General features: G+C 50.8%; 1 protein-coding gene across 1 annotated transcript in view; it reads right to left on the minus strand.

The window, feature by feature from the left end:
* Positions 1-2521: 2521 nt before the first annotated feature.
* Positions 2522-17573, minus strand: part of Mroh2a (maestro heat like repeat family member 2A) — a 38203-nt gene continuing 23151 nt past the window's right edge. Inside the window, exons 25-41 of the mRNA XM_052749303.1 lie at positions 17409-17504; positions 16582-16686; positions 15257-15380; positions 14703-14821; positions 13351-13503; positions 12427-12581; positions 9962-10121; positions 9695-9888; positions 9298-9435; positions 8828-8942; positions 6098-6247; positions 5813-5995; positions 4828-4983; positions 4007-4138; positions 3432-3534; positions 3059-3124; positions 2522-2643 (exon numbers count right to left, since the gene is read on the minus strand). Of these exons, the coding sequence (XP_052605263.1) occupies positions 2522-2643; positions 3059-3124; positions 3432-3534; positions 4007-4138; positions 4828-4983; positions 5813-5995; positions 6098-6247; positions 8828-8942; positions 9298-9435; positions 9695-9888; positions 9962-10121; positions 12427-12581; positions 13351-13503; positions 14703-14821; positions 15257-15380; positions 16582-16686; positions 17409-17504 (2271 nt within the window). The remainder of the gene's footprint in view (positions 2644-3058; positions 3125-3431; positions 3535-4006; positions 4139-4827; positions 4984-5812; positions 5996-6097; positions 6248-8827; positions 8943-9297; positions 9436-9694; positions 9889-9961; positions 10122-12426; positions 12582-13350; positions 13504-14702; positions 14822-15256; positions 15381-16581; positions 16687-17408; positions 17505-17573) is intronic.

Here is a 17573-nt window from a genome sequence, read left to right on the forward strand (position 1 = left end):
CTTTAAGAATATAGTTTGAGCACATATATCCCCTTTTTTAGATCTGTAACCAAATTTGACCTTTAGGTGATTCATTCCCCGTTAGCCACTTCCCTTTTGGGTTGCTGTGATAGCTGACAATTGCTCCTCTTTGTGTGGATCTTATCGCCCCTCCTTTTGACCCCGTAAGAGTTCAAGCCTGTGTGACCTTGTCTTGGCCAGAGAATTGCTGCTTTGTATGGGTATATAACTGAAAACCTGACACTTGGGAGGACTAGATTGAGGAACTAGAAGAATGAGATGGAAGATGAGGAAGAGCTAGATAGAAGAAGATGGGGAAAAATGAGATGAGAACTAGATGGGGAAGAACCAGATGGGAGAATTAAGGTAGAACTTAAAGAGAACAACAGAAAAGTGTAGAGAGAAATCAGGCAAGGAAGGAGCTAAGCAAGAGCAGAATAGAAGCTGTGTAGAGAGAGAACTGACTCAGAAGGAAAAAGTGTATGGACGAAAGAGTTTCGTGTACATAGATTTATTCAAGCATCCCTCAGATTAATTAATCTGCCCCTGGTAGCATCTCTTCTGGAACTCTGGGAAAAGACTATAGTGGGCCTGGACCCCAGTAGTCTTTACATATGTTGGAAGACTGTTTCCAGGGTGGTAACACTGGTAGACATGTGCACCTGTTGTATGGTGGATTCCTCCACCTGAGTAGGGATTTTCCTCCTGGAAAGGATTAACCTAGAACCTTGTTGAGTTCTCAGGGTGGTTATAAAAGCCCAAGCCTGACTCCGCTCAGCTCTTTAGCTTCCCATTGTTTGCAAGTGGTGCCTGCTCCTTCCCCATTTATTCTTCCATCTGCTACTGCCCCTCACCAGATCTCTTGTCTGCTCCTTGACCATGGGTTTCCAAAGCTGAATTAAACCTCTTTATAGAGAGCCCAGCCCCAAGTATTTTGTGTTAGTAATAGCAAACTGACTGGTGTTGTATGGACTGCTCTCATGTCCAGGTAACTTGTTCCACTGCCCTGGATGTCTGGAGGGGTGCACAGGGGCTGTGGTCAGTCCTTGCATGTGCATTAACCCTGTTTGTGGCACACACTTCAAGGCTGCTTACAGACAGTGGACATAGTCTGCCTGCAGCTTGCCAAATAGCCTTTGTAAGTGGCTCTCCAGCCCAGCAGTGTGAACAGCTGCCACTCCATGCCCACTGGTGTGCTCTGCTGGTGCCATGAACATTGTGGTTTGCCTTCACCTTTGGTTTGGTTGTTTGTTTTGTTTGGAGGTGCCAAGGATGGAACCCAAGCTTCATGCTTGCATGATGAGCACTGGCAGACCCACACCCCAGTCTGCTCTCTGACTTGAGGTTGGGCATGCTGCCCTGGGTACCCTGACTTTTGGGGGCTCTCACTGCACTCACTGTTCTAGTCACCTCTGTTGGAATTGGGTTTACTCTAGGTCACATGAACCTGTCTGGTGTTATAATAATCACAATAACTTCCCCTCTGATTTGTTAGTTTTCTGGTATTATGCATAATTACATTTTACAGTAGCTAGAAAGCTTAAACCTTTTGCTCTTTTCTGAATTCTATTACTTTTAAAAAGAAAATCCACATCAGAAATGGGCCATTGTCCTCAGTTCTGCTCATCACCGTTTGGCCTATACGTGCTCTACGCAGGTGGGAGAGGAGGCCAAGGCACAGATGTGTGTGGACATGTTACATGACACATCTTGAGCCAGGGCACAAGTGCCTCTAGAGTTATTGATACCAACACTTTACTGTTTATTCAATGGGAGCCAAAAAAGCTGCAGAAATCACCCTTGGTGAGAGGTCTCAGCAAGCGAGTTGCTTCGGACTGGGTGAGTGTCTCCCTGGCAGGGAGGGGGCTCTGTGTGCTGCCACCTGGCTTACTCTGGCTTCAACCTAGACCATTCTGTTACCAGCCCAAGGCTGAGAAAGTCTGCCCATGCTCCCTCCTCTTCTCCTTCCAGATTTCTAGACATGGGGCTAATTACCCTTTTCCTTCCCCGCCAAACTGTCTTCCAGGCCCAAACAGTCCTTGAGAACCTCAGGTCCCAGGGAAGGCTGAGGGTAAGCTTTGAACATTGCTTCCCAGGGGAAGCTCCCCAGGGTGTCATGGTCAGCTATGGATGCATCTGCCTTTTGCTTTAGGAATGAGGTCCCTGGGGGCAAGCTGGACAGTAGTGTCCCTTCCCCTCGCTGCCTGGCACCTCACTGTGGGTGCACATCAGCACATGTGGGAGAGCACTGCATGACCACGCCCACAAAGGCCAGCCGAGGACGAAGAGGCCCTTTGGGGCGGAAGCTGTCCATGGCCCTTTGGCTGGCTCTGGGATGCGGTATCCATATATAGCCAGGACCTGCACTCCAGAGAGCAATGGAGGTATATTTCAATGGGAGAAGAGGGATGGATACTCATTCTTTTACAAGTTTTTTTTTTTTTTTTCTACAAATGAAAACTGATTTGCCTTGCTCTGGGCATATGTGCCACTGACAGGTCACATCTCACACCAGGGTCACTCAGGGCAGTCCTCTGGGTGAAGCCAAGAGCCAGTGCTGAGTGCAGCTGTCCAGGACTTTGAGGGTCTCCAAGGCCGCCCTCCTGACCCCAGCGTCAGAATCTAGCTGTAGGTCCTGGAGAGCTGAGTGGGAATAGAAAAGAACAGGCCTTCTGGTCAGGACCACATGAACTGCACACTGCACGCTGAGGTAGGCTGGCGCCAGTGAGGAAGCCCCTGGGAACCTCCTGGCGTGGGTCCAAAGTGGGCAGTGGAGCTGAGTGCTCCCACACAGACCTGTCAGGACTCACACCACCAACAGGGACAGACCTTGGCTGTGGGCTTGGGGCAGAGGCAGCTCAAGTATCTGAGAATGGGGCTGGCATGGACTCCACCTACCAAATGGTCTTCCTGGAAATCTCTCCCTACGTGCAGTCCTTCAAGGTCCAGCTACTCCCCCTTCCCCAAGCAGCTCACAGCCAAGTGTCACCAGCCCTCCCCCAGCATGGTCTCAAAGTGTCAGTCATAGGTTTCTACAACCGAGGATGCACTACTTAACAATTCCGAAGCCCCACAAGGTCCATCTTCTTCAGATAATGGGCAGACAGCTGCTTCATGATAATCCCTGAAATGACAGGTGTAGAGGCACTCCTTACACCAGGGAGAGGTGAGCAGGCACACAGTTCTGCCTCCCTCCGTGCAAGAGGTGCAGGTTGACCTATGAAGACACCAGCCAAGGATTTTGTCAGGCTGAAGTTGGTAGTGGGCACCCCTATTCCAGCAAGCATGAAACCCAGTGAGCTAGTAGGCCTGGACCTGTAAGGTAGACCTGAGCTCTCATCCCAGGCACCTGCCTCCCCATCCAGGCCTGAGGTTGACTAAGTGACTTCAAGCCTCACCCTGAGTCGGAGCATAGCTATCCGTCCACTCACCTGCCAAGGCGCAGGCAGCGATTCTGATCCTTGACGAGTTACTTTTCATGAAGATCGTTGTTTCCAACAGGAAGCCACAGAGAAGAGCAGGCTTTTTCTGGGCCTGCAAAAACAAGTGCCACATGGCTGTAGAGGGTGAGACGGGACAGGCCGCTCGCAGAGAGCAGTCTGACCAGTCAGCATGTTTGGTTTCATTAGCTGACTCTGTGGAGCCCACTGAATGTGTTTCTGAACCTGTGCTGTCCAAAACACTAGCCACTGGCCACACATGGCCCTCGAGCATGGGAGCATGACTGATAGCAGTATTAGGGACCTCCCTGGACTTGGAAGATTGTACAAAAAAACAAAATCCATGTAATAATTTTTACCTTGATCACATATCAAAATGATCATAATCTGGTTCCTTGGGGCTAAATAATTTCTATCATCAAAATTAACTTTTGTCTCTTTACTCTCTGGTTGTGGCAGTTAGAAAAGTCAATGTGGGTACCCTTGCATTGTCCCATTTGGTGTTTCATGGTCAAAGGCAAACATAGGGTCATAAGCCCAACTTTGTCCCCCCTTGGCCTCCTCACCAGGACGGAGCACATGTTTGTCTGAAAAACTGTCATCTGGTCATTGATGCTGTCATTGCTGTGACCAAAGGAGCTCTCCAGGGACTTCCAGCCCCAGAAGTGCACACACTGAAACATGGTAGCCGAACATGCCTGAAGGGACGCAGGGCACACACAGCAGGAGAGACATCAACACGCAGGCGCTGGGTGGCATCTCACCTGGAGAGTGAGAGGGCAGCCCCAGAACAGCCTCCAGAGCAAACAAGGGCCAGGCTAGAGGCTCCAGGGAGCTCACTCATGCATTCGTAATAAGCCCTTGGGGGGACAGGTGCCCCTCACATGCCCCTTCAGCCAACGCCTTTGCCCTTCTAGCGACCCTGCAGGAGATGGAGCCAGAACACAGATGGGCAGGTCTCCTACTCTACCTTCTCCCACCCCATTCCTCTCACTGCCAGAGATGTGACAGACCAAGCTGGGCCCTCTCCTCAACTCCTAGCAGCCCCAACATGGGCATGCCCACAGGGACATGTGAGGGGAGGTTTAAGACAAATTTTAAATGGGACCAAGTCCAGGTCTAATATTCTAGAAGGAAAGGAAGCAGACACTAGCTGTAGGCAGTGACTAGAGCAAGAGGAGCCATAGCATGCTTACTCACAGAGCTGGCTCTCTCAAGCTCCCTTTAGCATCACTGGGGTGATTCCTGTCCCAGCATGCATAAGGGACGGGGCAGATGGAGTGAGAGTAGACAATCCGGTAGCTCACTGAACCAGCAGAACCAAGGCACCTTTTCCCTTTGGCGCTGCAGCCCCAGAGCGTAGGACACAGACGAGGGTGTGTGTTACCTGGGCAACACTGGGGCAAGGGTCCTGGCAATGCAGCATGAGGGAGACCCAGCCTCTCTTCACCTCCCCTTTGAAGAAATGCTTCTTGGAAATCCCAACCACCTTCGCCAGCTTCCCGAAGAGGATGAAGGCCTTCAAACGTATCAGCTTGCTCTCCTGATACCAAGAGGTACAAGTGAGCTGGCATCAGGAAGCCAGGCAATACCCCAGCCTTCCTCCATGGACCATTCTAATGCCTTGGTTTCCACAGAGATTTCTGGAACCTTTCATCAGGACAGTCCCTCCTTCCTCAGGGCTCATGTAGCACTCATGAGACTGAGCGTGACTCTAGCTTGGGGGTCCATCCCAAAGGCATGTGTAAGGGTTTATGTGGAATTATGAACACCCCTGTTGCCTGCCCAGCTCCAGTCTCCACAGGTGCCCAGGGAGAAATTGTGAGCTGCAAGGGGTTAGTGGGCACTCTTCCCTCCTTGCAGGGTGGAATGCTTGAGCCTTTGGATTCTAAGGTACTGATTCTCTGGCTCTTAGCATAAGATATGATTGCTACAGGATCCCAATCAGCCAAGGAACAGTACTACACCCTGGAGGACCAGTTCATTCTGCCCCAAGGCACATCTTTTCTTCATGATTTCAGCGAACAGAGTGCTGTGACTTGAATGTGCCCCAACCTTGAGTCCATATGTTGGAATCTTAGTTCCGCAAATCATACATAGATGGTATTTAGAGGTGGGGACCTTTGGAGGTAATCAGCATTAGATTCTGGGGGTGGCTTGTAATAAGAAAGGATCCAAGCTAGCTCACTCACTCCATCTCACCATACAATGCAGCAGAAGGCCTCACCAAAAGCAAGCACCATGCTCTTGGATATCTCAGACTCCAGAACCACAAGCTACATAAACCACTATACTTTATAAATCATCCAGTCTCGGGTATGGTCTTAAAGCGACAGAATACACATATATGGAGGGAAGTTCTCTGGACTCACGTTGTCAAAGAATGCCCTGCACTGTTCGGAGATGGGTTCGAATGAAGATCCTATGTCCCCCTCTCGGAGCTCAGCCAGAATCTTGGTCAGGGCCTCCATGCCTTCAGCCATCACAATGCTGCTTGCCTGTCCCCGAATGGAGCCCAGGCACTTCTCGAGCAGGAGTTTGCGATACTGCTTCACCTGGAGGAATTCAAACCACTCAGCTGTACCCCACACTTTTTGTAGAAGTGTGCCCACAAAGCCCTCAAGCCCCTGGGACCTAAGCCAGGGCCTGTTTGGTACCTTCCGGGGAGCACCGAGAGCCATGTTGCCCAGGGCACGCAGAGAGAGCACCTGCAAAGTCTCATCTTTGTCCTGCCCTGTGCCCTTCGCCAGCATCAGCACCACCGGCCTCAGCAGCTTCTCCTGGTGCAGGACCGGGTCACTCATAAACTAGGAAAGGGAGTGTTACAGTTACCCACAGTTACCCACCACTCAGTGATAAGGCAGAGAAGTCAGGGCAACACACAGACTGGCCACTCTGTGAGCGGGAGCGAGGGGACCAAGTGCCTCTGTCTTCTTGTTCAGAAAAGGGGGTGGTACAGCTGCCTCGGGCTTGCGGTAGCATTCAATAAGGAACCATGCGGGAAATGACAAGTAAGTGCTACCTGGTGTAGAGACATACAGACATTATAATTCATTTCTTCAGTTAAGGTGACAGGGCAGCTGCTATGTGTAAAAGCCTCACCCACCAGTGTCTGAACAGAAGTGTACAAGAAGCATCAATTAAGGTCTGTTGACAGAATCTCTACTGGGCTTGTACTCAAGAGTGTCAAGACTCTCCGGCCAATGGGGGAACCTGTGGGATGCATGTGTATACACATGCTCAAGAACACCTGAGTATTTTTTAAGTGTGTGTGTTTTGTGGTGTGTGTCTGTGTGTGTCTGTGTGTGTGTGTTTGCACATGCTCAAGAGCACCTGAGTATTTTTAATTGTGTGTGTGTGTGTGTGTGTGTGTGTGTGTGTGTGTGTGTGTGTGTGTATGCACATGCTCAAGAACACCTAAGTATTTTTTAAGTGTATGTGTTTTGTGGTGTGTGTCTGTCTGTGTGTGTATGCACATGCTCAAGAACACCTGAGTATTTTTAATTGTGTGTGTGTGTGCACATGCTCAAGAACACCTGAGTATTTTTTAATTGTGTGTGTGTGTGCAAGCCACAGGCTAAAGTTAGTGTCATCTACTGCTTCCCACCTTACTTTTTTGTTTTGTTTTGAGACAGGGTTTCACTATGTAGACCAGGTCAGCCTCAAACACATAGAGCTAGTCCTGTCTCTGACTCCTGAGTGCTGGGATTAAAGGCATGTGCCTCCTTTCCCGGCCCTCAGGACCTCCCCGAACCTGGATCTCTGGACAGTAAATCCCCAGGATGTGCCTGTCTCCACCCCTTCCCCCACCAGCTCTGGGGTTTCGGACACAGCTATACACTCAGCTTGTCTGGGGGTGCTGGGGATCTGAACTCAGGTCCTCATGTTGCACAGTAAACATTTTATATGCGGAGACAGGTGCCCCAGCCTCATGAGTGTGTTTTAAAGACACCCAAAGTAAACTTAACATCAAGTTGGTAGCTTCTGGGGCAGAGCATAGTAACCATCGCCATGTCCAGTGCCTTGAGGTCCCCCAAGCTCACACAGCTCTTCTGTTCCTCTAAACCTCTTGAGGAGATCCCAGGAAATGCCAAACAGAGCCGGTGACTAATGACCACACCCTACAGGGCAAAGTCCAAACTTCTCACCAGGCCCTTGGACTCTGCCCCCCCCCCCCGTGTCTGCCCCCACTCCCCACCAGTGCCTGACCCTTAGCCCAGCTTCCAGCCACTTCAAGCTGTACTCTCTTCTCATAATGATTTTGGACAGTTTACAGAGACACAAACATGGAAGGAATCTGTGAGCCTGAGAAAGCTTGATGATTGGGCACAGAGCAAAGTCAGGGGTTCATTCTCACGCGTGTAAGTGGTGGGAAACACCTCGAGGGATCATGACACTTGGAAATTGTGTTTAGTTTAAGTGGCCATGTCCATTGGGAAGGTTTTACTGGAACACAGCCATACATACTTTCTGTGGCGATCTCCCCATCAATAACTGAGTTCCCCCATGAGTCAGAAATACTTCCTAACTATGAGGCTCCTCACAGAAGGTTGGCTGTCTGCTGCCCAGGGCTGCTGTTTGGTCCTTACGGCAGCTGGACATGATGCAATGACATTCTCTTAAAGGTTCCCTGGCTAGCTCCTCCAAGACTCCATGGATGCCCTAACCACACAATAGAGTAACCGAGCCCTGGTGGCCATGATGCCTTCACTGTTTTCCTGTGGCAAGGTGAGCACCTCCTAGAGGTGTCCAGGAATAAACCTCCCAGCCCGAGCTGAGAAGTTCCTTTTGTTTGATTCCCTGGGGACCCACGCTATGTCTCAGCCTCTGCTTGCCTGCAATGTCAGGCCTCTCATGAAAAGTGAGGTCAGGTGTAGTGAAGGAGAGAATACCCACACAAAGCAAGATCTGTCCCCTAAGCTCAGGTCCTCAAAGACCAAGTGCCTGCTCTGGAGATGTGTGTGGTAGTCTGAAAGTAATTGGCCCTCATAACCTCATAGGGAGTGGCACTATTAGGAGATGTGGCTTTGTTGGAGTGGGTGTGGCCTTGTTGGAGGAAGTGTGTCACTATGGGGGTGGGCTTTGAAATTTCCTATGCTCAGGATACTTCTCAGTGTCTGGAGTTGATTTCCTGTTGCCTGCAAGATGTAGGACTCTCAGCTATTCCTCCAGCACCACATCTGCCTGCATGCTGCCATGCTCTCTGCCATGATGATAATGGACTGAACCTCAAACTGTAAGCCACCACCCCAATTGAATATTTTCCTTTATAAGAGTTGCTGTGGTCATGGTGTCTCTTCACAGCAACAATGTGCATTCCTAGGAAGCCTGTAGACAAGTACCCACTACCCACTCGCACCCCTCCCTCCCAGGGCTGGATGCCTCACTTCCACACAGATGGCCGTGCTGCTGATGCAGCAGCTCAGGACCTCGGAGCCCATGCCCGTGAGCACCAGCTCTGCCAGCCTCTGCATGTAGTTCTCCGTGTTCTGCATGCACAGCCTGAGGAGGAAAGAGGGATAGCACAAGGAGGGCTATCATCTATGCTCCTGCCCTCTACTCCGGAGTCTGAAGTCAGCTTGAAGGGGGACTGAGACAGACCTCTCAGCATCTCTGGGACTTTCCTTGTTCCTTGACGGGAGGGGGCAGAGTACCAGTTAAATACTCAGGGCTGTGATGGTCAGACCAGAATGCTCAGAGATCTCCTCTGGCCTCTCATTTCCTGGTCCCACTGCCACTCCAGAGTCCAGGACATCTATCAGTGTGCAAGTGATCCCAGAAATAAGACGTCTAGCTGTGCCGTTCAGAGGACTAAGCCGCTGCAGGGCCCTTGCACCCCTGTGAGACCTGGCCCCACCTGGCCATCAGGCTCACTCCCTCTAGGAAGGTGCCTCCATTCTCCAGCAGGGACCACACAGACTGCTCCTCCAAGGCCTGCTCCAGCGGCTCTCTGTCGATTCTCTTGACCAAAAGCTGCATGGATTTAATCGTGACCCTGGAGAGAGATGAGCAAGGATAAGGCTGCTGAAGGGGACTAAGGGGAATGGTCACAGAAGACAGCGGCCTCCACACTTTGAAGCCTACACCATACCGGACACACATGGGGAAAGATTGTGAGTGAAATCACTTCCGCCCACTCCCGGAAGGACTTGTGGAGTCCACTTGCTTCTAAGGAAAAGCTGGAGGGGCAGCTCCAGCCCAAGCCTGCTGCCTTGCACGGTGTCCCTCCCTCCTGCCCATCTGCCCTCGAGCACCTCTGTAGGGTCATCTCTTGGGGCAGGGGCCCTGTGTGGACCAGCCTCCAGGTCTTCAGGACTGGTGAGGCTGCCTCTGGTCCATGGCTGCTGCCAAGCTGCAGCAGGAAGATGTACAGCAGGTCAGGGAACAGGTCTGGGAATTTGTCATCCTGGTCCATCTTTTCCATGAGAAGCCGGACAGTGCACAGAGTCTACCGGGAGCGAAAGGGCTGGTCAATTCTACCCTGACTTCCCTGGGAGCCCAGCACCTGCCTCTGCACTCACCATCAGAGGGTCCACAGCAGCCAGGCGCCAGATGTCGGCTTTGGAGGTGGCATTTATCCTGGTGGTGAACCTTGACTGCAGCCGGCCCAGCAAGCCACGGAGCATGGTCCTTGCGAAGGGCACGTTCTCTGCCACAGCCAGCCACACCTCAGTCAGGTGGCTAGCCAAAGAAGGAAGAAGGATGGTGAGCTACTGGCAGCCTGCACTAGTAGGCTGGCCACCTCTTGGTGACCCCTGTGCAAAGAGTTGAATTCTAGGAGGTCACCAGAGCCACTAAAGGTTATATAATCAGTCCAGGTCCCTCATTTTCTCTAGGGTATCAGTAAGAAATTCACAGCTCCCTGGCTTCACCAGGTCCCCCGTTTGATGACTTCCTGGGAACTGCCAACGATGTCTCCAAAGCCAAAAGAAGCAGCAGGCTGTTTGCAGGGATTTTTTTTTTTAATCAGATAATTCTCCCAAAATATTTTCAAGGAATTTGGGTAGGAGAACAGTCACAAGAGACAGATGTAGAGGGGTAATGAATCTTCACACAGATGTACTAGTTAAATGCTCTGGGCTGATATTCCAGGAAGATATTTTCCTCTCCATATGTCACAGAAGAGGAGACTAAGGCTCCAGAGGACAAGTGGCCTGCCAAACTACCTTTGAAAATGGACTTCTTGAGATATACATTGTGGTACAAGCCTGTAATCCCTCACTGGGGAGGTAGAGGCAGGAGGATCAGGTGTTGAAGGCCAGCTCCAGCTGCACAAGGAGTTTGAGGCCAGCCTGGACTACATGTCTCAAATCAAAACAAATAAAAAAGGACAAAATAATATTCAATTAGAAAGAAAATAGCCTCCTTGACCACAAGGCCAAGCCCATTTTCCTGCTGGGAAGAGGCATGCCTCTGGATTGAGACTTAGCATGCTGAGTACAGAGCAGTACAGAGACCTAGGAATCTGGAAAAGTCTAAAGAGCTAAAACAAACAAGTCTAGCAAGCAAACAGACAAGGAGACAAGTAAACTGTCTGAACCCACACAGCTGGTGCAGGAGCCCAGGCAGGAGAATTCAGGGTAGGGAGAGATGTAGCTCAACACTAGCCATAGGAAACTGATGCAGAGGTGGGTGCACACTTTTCCTTAACACCAAATACAAGAGCCACAGAGCTGTGTGAAACAAGGTCTTACAGCACCCATCTGAATTCTACCAATACCACATGCCCCTGGCAAGACTTTGGAATCTGAAACCCAGCCAGATGTCAGTTTAGTGGCAGTTCTGATGTGACCCTGAATGAAGGGAGCAGCTAAAGCACTTCCAGGCTCCTGATCCAAGGAAACTGTTCTGCTGCACTCTTCAAAAGTTTCTGTACCACAGTGGCTCAGCAGCGATAGCCAACCAAGACAGATTCGGAGGATGAGGCAGCTAGCACGTGGCGTTACCACCAAGAAAGCCTGCTTATCGACTGACAGATGTGTACTGTATGGTGGCCCTGCCCACCCAGCTCTGAGCCTCTAACGGCCACCTTCAGAAAGTCACCAAATAAGAAGAGCCCCTCGCCCCCTCTCACCCTGCAGGCCTCCTTTAGGACGCCCTGCACCCCAGGGACACCACACCTGGCCTTCACACACATCAGCCCCTTTGGCTGTGGATCTGAGGCCTGTTGGGAAATACTCTCTACTCAAGTTGACCTCATCTCCCTGATCAACACCAACTCAGCTGCGTGCCCCTGTGCCCATCCCAGCCCCGCCCCACCCCGTCCCCGTCCCAAGTGATTCTGGTACCTTGGCACACTTACTTCCTATATTTGGCGGGACCCTTGCCTATACCCTGGAATCGCCAGTATTAGTAAAGATAAAGTGAGAAAGAGGGAAGCTGGCACTGGAGAGATGGTTCAAGCACTTAAGAGCTGGCACTGAAATACAGAGGACCCGAGTTCAGTTCACGGCGCCCACACCAGGCAGCTCACAACCTCCTGGAACTCCAGGGAATCTGACACTCTCTTCTGGCCTCTGTGGGTATCTGCACACACATGACATATGTACCCACATACATGGAAATAAGCAAGAGGGGACTGCTGTCCCTTGGAAACTTAGGTAAGTCACTTGCCCTCTTGGAACACATTCTGAAAGGCACAGAGACAGGCTGAAACAGAGGCTAAGAGGCTCAGAGGTACAGACCTGAGGAGCCATGCCTTTTTTTGTCCGTGCCTCTGTTCCCCACAGGGAAGGGCTGTCATGAGAGAATGCCCTGGGCTCTTTGGATGTTGTCTCAGAAGGGACAACCAGGACCTGAGAGGAGCTGAGATATAGATTCAAGCTCAACCTGATGAAGTGATAAGTCTGGGATCTGGGTCAGTGGCTCGGCAGAGGCAGGTGCTTCCCACATGAGACATGGGTACAGGGCCTTGCCTGGCCTCGGGTGCAAGGCACTGCCCCAGAATTTAGGCCTCCCAGCCGCATCCACTTCCCATGGCACTCACCTCTCCATGGGCAATGGCTGCCTCAGGAGCGATGTGAGGACCGTCTCCTGGTGGTAGTGCGCCAGCAGGAGGATACCTTCAATGAGGTGCCGCCTTACCTCTGGGTGGTCCACCACTGGAAGGTGGACCAGGATGGCACCCAGTATCTCGGCCACCTGAGGAGGGGATAGACATCCTCTAGGGGAGGCGGGTATTTGGGACTGGTGCTGGTGATTTTTAATTGTCAACCCAACTTAGTATTACCTGGGAAGAGAATCTTAATAAGGAATTATCTAGATCAGGCTGGCCTGTGGGCAGGTCTGGGGGGGGGGGTGTTTGTTTTAACTGTTAACTGAGGCAGGAAGAGCCAGCCCACTATGGGCAGCGGCTTTCCTAGGCTGTGCCCTGAACTATGTAAGGGTGAAGGAAGCAAGCAAGGATGTGTGAGTTGCTTTCTGCCCTTAACTGTGGCTGTACTGTCACTAGCTGTGTGACAGCCCCTCGGTGACGGGCTGTAACCTGGAACTGTATCCCAGTTCAACCCATGTCTTTCCTAAGTTGTGTTTGGTCAGTGTGTTTCATCACAGCAACAGAAATGAAACTAGTTCGGGGCTCCTGTAGGACATCCCTCTTTTGAGGAGCATGGTGGGTGAGTTAAACCCTCAAAGCCTCCTCCAGCCGCCCTGAGTCTCTTCCTCCTACATTTTCATTGTGTCTTCAGTTGGGGCAGTTGTGTGCCCCACTGGAAAGAGCCTGGCACCTGTGGTCCCTCATCTACTCACTGACCAGTAACAATTCAACAGCTTTCTCATTCTAGGACTCTTTTATCCTCTTTAGCACCCCTGGTTTGGGTGGAAACAGAAACAGTCACACTTCCACAGCCCACACTGTGTACACTACTCAGCCCCAGCTCCAACCCCAAGCAGCCCTGCTGGACTTGCCTACCTTGTCCTCCAGCTCCTTGACCCGCATCTGCAGGAAGATGCCTATCCAGGTGACAGCAGCCCTGTCATGCTGCAGGTCCATGGCCCCAATGTTCTCACAGAGCTTCTGGATGAGAGAGACAACTTCATCGCAGTTAAACTCCGGGCAGACCACCTAGGAACAGAGCAAGGCAAAATTTCGGGCTCCCTCTACTCCCCTGTCCTGGAAGGCTAACTGACCCAGGTCTAGCCAATTTTCCAAGACTTCCAAAGTGTACCCAGCCTCTCCCACTCCTCATCACTGCCTCTCACTCTGCCTGTATCTCATACAGGACATTCCCATCTTCATAGCCCTGGCTTGCAGACACTCTCTGGTCTCATCCTGCTGCTCTACAAACTCCCATTGATACCAGGAAGGCTGCTCTTCCCTGCTAGACAGAAACGGCTTTATGTCCCATTCCTTCCTTGGACATTCAACACCCATTTTCATGGTTCCGCACACTTCTACTCATAAGTGTGCCATTAGCAGCCCAGGAACTAATGCCAGTGGGGTGGTTTGAATATGAATGGCCTCCATAGGCTCATAAATTTGAATTCTGTTTTTGTTTGTTTGTTTTGTTTTGTTTGTTTGTTTGTTTGTTTTTGAGACAGGGTTTCTCTGTGTAGCTTTTGGAGCCTGTCCTGGAACTCATTATGTAGACCAGGCTGGCCTCAAACTCAGAGATTCACCTGCCTCTGCCTCCTGAGTGCCGAGGATAAAGGCGTGTGCCACCACCGCCTGGCATGTATTTGAATTCTTAGTCACCAGGGAGTGGAACTCTTTAATAGGATTAGATGGATTAGGAGGTGTGGCCTTGTTGAAGGAAGTGTGTCATTGGGGATGGGCTTTGAAGTTTCAAAAGCCCATGCCAGGTCCAGTCTCTTTCTCTTCTTGTGGATCAGGATTTAGCTCTCAGCTGTTTCTCCAGCACCACACTGCCTGCCACCATGCTCCCTGACATCATGCTCCTCACCATGATGATAATGGACTAAGCCTCTGAAACTGTAAGCAAGCTCCCAATTAAATATTTTTTATAAGAGTTGCCTTAGTCATGGTATCTCTTCACAGCAAAAAAACAGCATGACGATAATACTGTCAGTGTGCAGGGTCTATCTGGACCTTTCCCACAGCCCTCTCTGTACTCACTAGGGACTTGGAGGAGTCAGTCAGGGAATATCAGATATCAGCCCTTAATGTCCCAGCCACTACAAACCATTTCAATACAGATGTATCAGGTGAACCAAAGGCTGCAGAGAAGTGACCCCCAGGGTGACAATATTGGCTTTACAGCCAGCAGAGGGGAGTGGGGCACTGCGAGCACAGCCCAGTGTTACCTTGGCGATTCTGGAGGAAGCACGGGAAATCTTGTCCATGTCTGTGTCCTGGAGGTCCTCCTTACATTTCTCCAGTTCCTGCTCCTTGGAAGCGCCCCATAAGGAGCAAGTCTGGCTTACTGTTGGGAATATAGTCAGGCACGATCAGCAGGAGAGATGGAGTAGCCTGAGCTGCCCTCCAGCATCTACATATCCCTTCCCTTCTAGCCTCCATCCACTGTTCCTTCTACATGATGGACTTCTGCACACATCAGCTCATGTATCCACTGTCCCTCCAGCTCAGTTCTATCCAGTTCTGCTGCTCCCTTGGCATCTGCAATCTGGATAAGTCCCACACTGTGCCCTCAGTGACTCAACATCATCCAATGAGCCTCTTCTTCTAGAAGTTTCTATGACCTTATGGTGAGCTCTCTCCCCTCTGTTATGTTGGCCACGTGCTTGTCTTCTTGCCTGTCTGCACATGGGCTGTACTTCCTTCTGTGTCAGGCCTGCACCAACACCCTAAGACTAGCCTTCACTCACTGTGTCCCTCACATGTCCTGTTTCCTCCCTACCGTGAAGATCTAGCAGGCTGGACAGGACACTAGTTGAGGCCAAGCGGGTTCTTCTGTGGACATCACAGGTGCATGGAGCAATGAGTCCAACCAGTATGCCAAACTGCCCCAGCTTCAGGGGGATCTGAGAGACAAGAGACATCAGGGCTCAGAGCTCCACACTCAAACGCCCAGCCAGGGCTGCCCAGGAACAGCATACAGGGCAACTAGAGTGTGTTAGCCCTGGCCACTGCGTGCCTTCCATTTCTGTTCACATTTCCTCAGTCCCATAGCTGGGCTCTTGGAGGTCAATCAACTAATACCAGAGAAATCTTGGCTCAGGACTCACCCCTAGTCAGCTCTGTCCTGCACTGCTCTGGACTTCCAGACACCTGCCATATTCCTATAACTGAACTCCAGGTTCCAACATGAAATCCATTCACTAAATGAGTAACCTCGGCAGGGGCTTCAGCAGTCCCTTATGTTCCCTGTCTGTCAAGTTGAGTCAACAATGCCACCTCCTCTTTTCAAGAATTCTTGATGGTAGAATCTAGGTGACGTATTGTGTACCCCAAGACATTGAACATCCTGTAGTGTAGGCCTCAGATCTTTTATTTGGCCAAGCCTCCCTCCCCAGCTCAGAGCCAACACAAGTAGAAGAGAGACCTTACTCTGTGGGTGCCCATTAATCAATAAAATACCACCTTGTCTTAGACTTCCGGTGTTGGCAATATTTGTTCAAACCCCTGATTGGTCTAATAAAGATCCAACAGGCAGGAGAGGTATAGGTGGGGCTGGCAGGCAGAGAGAAGAGAAGAGGGGAGCAAATAAAGGAGAAGGAGAGAGGATGCCAGAGACCAGCACACAGCCACACAGCCACACAGCCACACAGCCACACAGCCAGCCATGGAATGAGAAAGAAAGAAAAGATATATAGAAATAGAGAAAGGTTAAAGTCCAGAGGCAAAAGGTAGATAGGATAATTTAAGCTAAAAGTTGGCTAAAAACAAGCCAAGCTAAGACCGGGTATTCCTAAGTAAGAATAAGTCTCTGTATTTATTTGGCAGCTGGGTGGCAGGCCCCCAAAGAGTAAAAAGAGTAAAAAAAAAAAACCAAAAACATCCAACTACAACTGCATGAGCCTTGGGTACCACAAAACCTGGATCCATGCCAAGCTATGATCTCATCCTCTCCTACTTCACCCATCCCAAAGCCCAGGTCTCTTCCCAAGAGAGTCCTGAGACAGAGCTTGATCTGAGAGGTGTTCCCTCCTCTGAAGAGAATGAGAAACTTTTCTGTGGATGCTTCAGAGTGGCAGGCAATGGGACAGGTGTACCAGGACTCACACAGACACCAATACTTTGAACGTAGATCTGCATGAGATGGAGATGGAGGGTCATGGCTCTCTCCCGTTCCCATTCTTTCTCTGACAAGATCCACTTCTCCAGGAGCTGTGTATAGAGCCCAGTACATAGAAGCAGTGTTAACATCCCAGGGCCAGCCAGCTCCACCCTGGCCAGCTTTCACCTCATGGTTCCTCCCACTCAGAATTTGACTTCCATGGTTCTAGACACCTTCTTCTCAGACTCCACCATGAAGGGAGTTGAGGCTGTGGCCAGAGTAGGGGGTCGCCAGTGTCCTCACAAGAATAGCATTTGAAAGTTGTGCTTGGCTCTAAACAGGTACCCCAAACATAGACCAACCCTCAGCTCAGGTGTTGCTGACGATACAGTCTCATGTCAAAGGTTTTCTGTTTGTTGTTTGTTTGTTTTTCAATGCAGTGAACATTGCTGTTAGGGTTATATATGAAATGCTGCCGCCCCCCCCCCCACACACACACACACATGGCTGTGTGTTGAAAGCCTGGCCACTCCTGGTACTGCAGGGAGTGATGGCATCTTTAGGAAATGGGGCTTAGTGAAGGAAGTGAGGTCAACTGGGATGTTCCCTTGCAGGGGATATTGGGGCCCTGTCCTCCCTTTCTGTCACTTTTCAGCCATGAGATGGACAGACTTCTGTCTCGCCCTTCTGGCATGATGTCCTGCCCTGCCACAAGCCCAAAGCAATGAAAGCAGACAACCACCAGCCACTCCCCACAGCCTGGCTCTCAGGTCACTCTCCAGGAAGGGTGGTGGCCGCCTCAGGCTCTGCACCCCTCTGCAAGGTAACTCACGTGCACATTCTCCTGCAGCCCCCTAGGGTCCAACTGCCTCTGCATGAGGCCTTCCATCAGCTGCTTCAGGGAACTCAGGGCATTTGCAAACAGGGTCTGAGAGAAAGAAAAGGAGAGAGAGAGAGAGAGAGAGAGAGAGAGAGAGAGAGAGAGAGAGAGCATTGT

This window comes from Peromyscus californicus, unplaced genomic scaffold, assembly GCF_007827085.1.
Source record: "Peromyscus californicus insignis strain IS unplaced genomic scaffold, ASM782708v3 Scaffold_21__1_contigs__length_65335640, whole genome shotgun sequence".
In the NCBI taxonomy this organism is placed as follows: Eukaryota; Metazoa; Chordata; class Mammalia; order Rodentia; family Cricetidae; genus Peromyscus; species Peromyscus californicus.